Here is a 4251-nt window from a genome sequence, read left to right as displayed (position 1 = left end):
CTCATGGAGGGCAATATAATCAATGAAGCTACTAATTAAATTAGATTGCAACATTATGAAAGTTCTAATATCAAAGGCGGTTCTCAATCGATGACATTTTGACAATCTGCAACTTTCTTATGCTTCAAGGATTCTAGTCTTTTAAACTACGCAAGATGTTTCTTTGCAGCTGTTATGCCATTTACATCATGAAAAAGACTTTGATCTGTGTATATGCAGTGACACATGTGCAACCATACATGTTTTATTTAGAGAAGGGGGGGTCTTTTTGGTTGCAAATAAAGTGGACATGTATATCGAGCTCTAAGTAATTCAAGTGTTTTGGTGCATGCAAGTAAATCGATCACACATATCTGCCTACTGCTTCTAGGCACTGACTTCAGCTAAAACATCCTATGTCACATTCAGTTCGAAGTTCAAACTCCAGGAGGTGTTTCACCATGTATTTGACCTGGGTGATTCTCCCATCATCTCTTTAACGTTGGTGGTGCTCCATCATTATTCTCAAAAAAGACATCCTTTCATATCTTTCATATATATTGCCTTTCCAGATTCTTATAACATTGAAGTATGCATTTTTCACTTTGTTTGTTGTAACGTTGCCCTACTCATTTTTCATTTGCTACGTCTGCCATGCTTGCCTTAGAGAAATAGTTTTGATCTTTTAATTCTTGCTGATCATGTTTTCAATCCCATTCTGGTAAATCAGAATAGCTGATAGCTGCTGGTTGTTTAATCATATTGTCTTTATTTGTTTCATTCTGCAGTCATCCAACATTGGAGATATGTATCAGAAGCCGGTGTGTAGAGAATCTTCTAGTTATCTGGACAGTGAGAATGAGGAAATGGACATGTCAAGAATATTGAAGGATATAGAATACTTGGGTAAAAATTTGTAATTTCCATTGCGTAAAAGTTAATATTTCCATTGATTTTGCCTCTTCCTATACTTGATGCTTGAGATATCCTTTATCTGTTACATGCGATTGTCATCATATACCATTTTTGCTGAGTAGACCAATTCATGTTACTAGTACATTTAATGTATGCGATAATGCTTATTGCTTAACATTTGTATGACCATTAGGTGTTCTTTATTTATACTGCACTAGATTAAGGGAGTGAAAAAAAAATCTGTCTGGATTGTTAATGGTTAGTAACTGAGGGAAATTACCTTATTTAGTTCAGGGGAATGTTTAGTATTTCAAACAATTGATAGTGTAAGGGCCATACTCTAGGTGTTGGATCAGAAGAATCATGTGCTGTTTGCTGATTTCAAAAAAATAAAGGGGGAGTCTGAAGTAATTATGATTTTAATTGTGGCGTACTGTTAAGAATTTTCTCCTGCAGCTTATTTTATCCTCTCTAGCTTTCTAATTAGTCTTGCATGTGTTACTGGAGTTATGAAAGTCAGCCAATTTGTATGGCATTATTGCTATTAGTATTGTTAGGGAATGCACGTTTACGCCTTTCAAATCAAAAAACACTTTTAGAAAAAGGAAATAGAAATATGGTGTTCGGTAATGCTTAAAATATCAGAAGCCAAAAGGCTTTTCCTAGGAGAATCTGCTTTTTGTTTTCTTATATAAGTAATGTTCTTTATTTCCACCCTTATAGTAATGATCTTTCTTTGATTAAAAACAAATATATCGGAGATGCAAGTAGACTAGGTTAACTCAGGTTTAATTGACTCATTCTGGATCATACCCAAACCCAAATAGAATTTTGTGGGCCATGTTGGAGTCCTCAATCTAGACCTACATCTCCATGAAGTTGGATTTTAACTGCCAAACTTGATTCCAACACTAACAAAATAGTTCTTGTGAAAGCACTTCCATGTAAGTTCTTCACAGAAAGCTCCTTTGGAAAATCAGCAGCAGCATCATGCCTTTGGTTAGGCAAGTTCGAATTCTATAAGGGCGGAGTCTAGCATTGGTTTTGATACTGTATGTGCTTATATCTCCAATGGTTTGGTTTAATCTTTAACATGTTATGTTTAGTCTTTACCATACTTGAAACTTAGCTGCTTTGGTTAGCACTAATTTATGCATTGTAGCTCATGTTTTGGACTATACAAATTATTTCTTGTCTAATTTACTATTTTCAATTATTGGCTTTAGTTATCTATTTTCCTACTTAATTACTTAATAAGCTATGTGGCACTTTTTTTTTTTCTGATGGTATCTAATATTCTTTTGGTTAACGGCTAGCAAGCACCATTAGGTAATATTCTTTTGGTTTGGAGAGATTGTTACCATGGCCAAGACCGACTAATTATTGTTGCAAAAACATTTGAGACACTTTATCTCTGAATCAGAAAGAAAAAAGTGCTCGCGCCCGCCCGCGTGTGTTTGTGTGTGTGTGCGTGTGAGAGAGAGCATTTTCATCATCAACAGATGACCCTAGCAAATGATACACCACTGCGTAATTTTGTATTTGGTATTTCCATTTGCAAGTTGTCCTTATTTAAACTTCATTACAGTTTATAGTAGTGAGAAATATGTCCCAGTACATCTTACCCTTTTCGTTCTCCTACACTTTCTGTTTCACTAAGGTGCCTCTAATATGTCCTGGAAGGAGAGGAAAAAGTTGCAGAACCAGAATGTTGTTGCTTTGGGTGGAAAGGTAAGAATCCTTTCAGACCTTTGGCTATGCCTGAAATCAACAATTTCTCCAACTTTTCTGTAACTTTTTGCATTCTCTTCTAATCAGCCTCCTAAGAAGCATAGAACACCGCTTAGTGTGGCAAAACCAGCTATAAAAAATCAAAAGCGTAGAGAACAAAAGAAAATAGAAGAGGTAATGTTTCATGGTAGCTATTTTACTATTTCATGCCATCTTTACCGAGCTGATGTTTATGGTGTACTATTTTAGGGGTTGGTTCTTGGTCGATTTGTTAAGAATGCTGCAAAAGGCAATAATAAACCACAGAAGCTAAAACCTGAAGACAGAGTGTTGAAGGCAAGTGAAGGTTATTTCAGGAAAGGTGTGCTTAATGTGAATCATCTGTTGGCACCAACTCCACCGAAAGGTGATGGATCACATATCAAGGTTGGTAAAGGAAAGAAGAAAGGGAAAGGGAAGAAAAAGGGTAAGGGAAATAGGAGAAGGGGGCATTAAGTGCTCCACCTTTTTTTTTTCAGTTGCCTTTCTTTGGACTGCTTTATATGAAATTTTGGTATGTATTGACACTTATTGCCGAGGAACATCTCACACAACTTTAAGTTTTCCTCTTTTAATGCTTTTTGAGTAAAAAAGGGAAGTATTCTTTGGAATTAAAGTTACATGAGATGATATTAGTCCAAGAATCGATCTCAAAAGTTTCACGTCATTGTCATGGCACTTGCTGCAGAGTATGTAATAGAGATAAATATATAAATACATCATTTCATCTAGGTTCTTTTGGTTGCTAAATCATTTATATGGATTGGATTATTTAGATTTACATGCTCCCTATGCAGCCGACTCAATTCTTAGTTCTGAAACACTGATAAAGTCATGGGTTGCAAGGTTGGTTAACCAACTTTTACAGCGAAATCAATAGTTGTCCAAATTGGTCTTTTATCTCTCTTTTGCCTTTACTGTGTTCAGATTGGATGCTCCGGCAGTATTGGAACTCTTTTACGAGCCAGGAGCAGAACAATTACTTAATGAGGTGATTGTGGTGGTGTCACCTGTTTCAATTTTCTGGATTTTGATGATCCATCTATATTTTGAGGGGGTGGGCAGAAGCTCCATCTCCTTTTTTAAGCGACACGAGTTTTCCAGGTAGTGCTTTATATTCATGAGAAAGAAAGAGAATGCGAGGATGGTGTTATACAGAAGTAGCTTTAGAACTCATTCTTATTGATAAAGAAGAAATAAACATGGTAGTGTCCATCCATTCAACCCAAAATTAATTTTCTATTAATCGGAGTGGCAAGTGTCATATGCTTCCATTTAAGACTTTACAAGCTCTGTTGGAACTTTCATTTTCCCTTTTTTCTTTTTTGAAGGGGAAAAAGGAAGGTTTTAACTACCAATTTTATTGATGGGAAAAAAAGTTACAAGCAGCAGCAGAAGAAGGAAGAACACAAAACCAGGAGAATGAATGAAGGAAAACAGAGGACGTAGCAAAAGGAACTCCCACTTCAGTCCAGCACTGGTCCGTTCTTGTGATCGGAAGCAGATGGAAGGAGATCAGAACCTTGATCCCAAAAACAAATCTAAGGCCTAGCTGCACTTCTGTTACTTTCGAAACATTCTCCGGTT

The 4251-nt window shown here is 36.2% G+C and overlaps 1 protein-coding gene across 1 annotated transcript; it reads left to right on the top strand.

Moving 5' to 3' along the window:
• The first annotated feature begins 747 nt into the window (after positions 1–747).
• On the top strand, positions 748–3414 carry LOC120104766. Its single transcript, XM_039116518.1, has 4 exons — positions 748–885; positions 2555–2625; positions 2713–2799; positions 2875–3414. Exons 1-4 carry the CDS (start codon positions 786–788, stop codon positions 3118–3120), a joined length of 504 nt encoding a protein of 167 aa, XP_038972446.1. The 5' UTR covers positions 748–785; the 3' UTR covers positions 3121–3414.
• The last annotated feature ends 837 nt before the right edge of the window (positions 3415–4251 follow it).

Source organism: Phoenix dactylifera, unplaced genomic scaffold (genome assembly GCF_009389715.1).
Source record: "Phoenix dactylifera cultivar Barhee BC4 unplaced genomic scaffold, palm_55x_up_171113_PBpolish2nd_filt_p 000097F, whole genome shotgun sequence".
In the NCBI taxonomy this organism is placed as follows: Eukaryota; Viridiplantae; Streptophyta; class Magnoliopsida; order Arecales; family Arecaceae; genus Phoenix; species Phoenix dactylifera.
The sequence above is the reverse complement of the archived record's forward strand: the minus strand, read 5'-3'. Positions and strand labels throughout refer to the sequence as shown.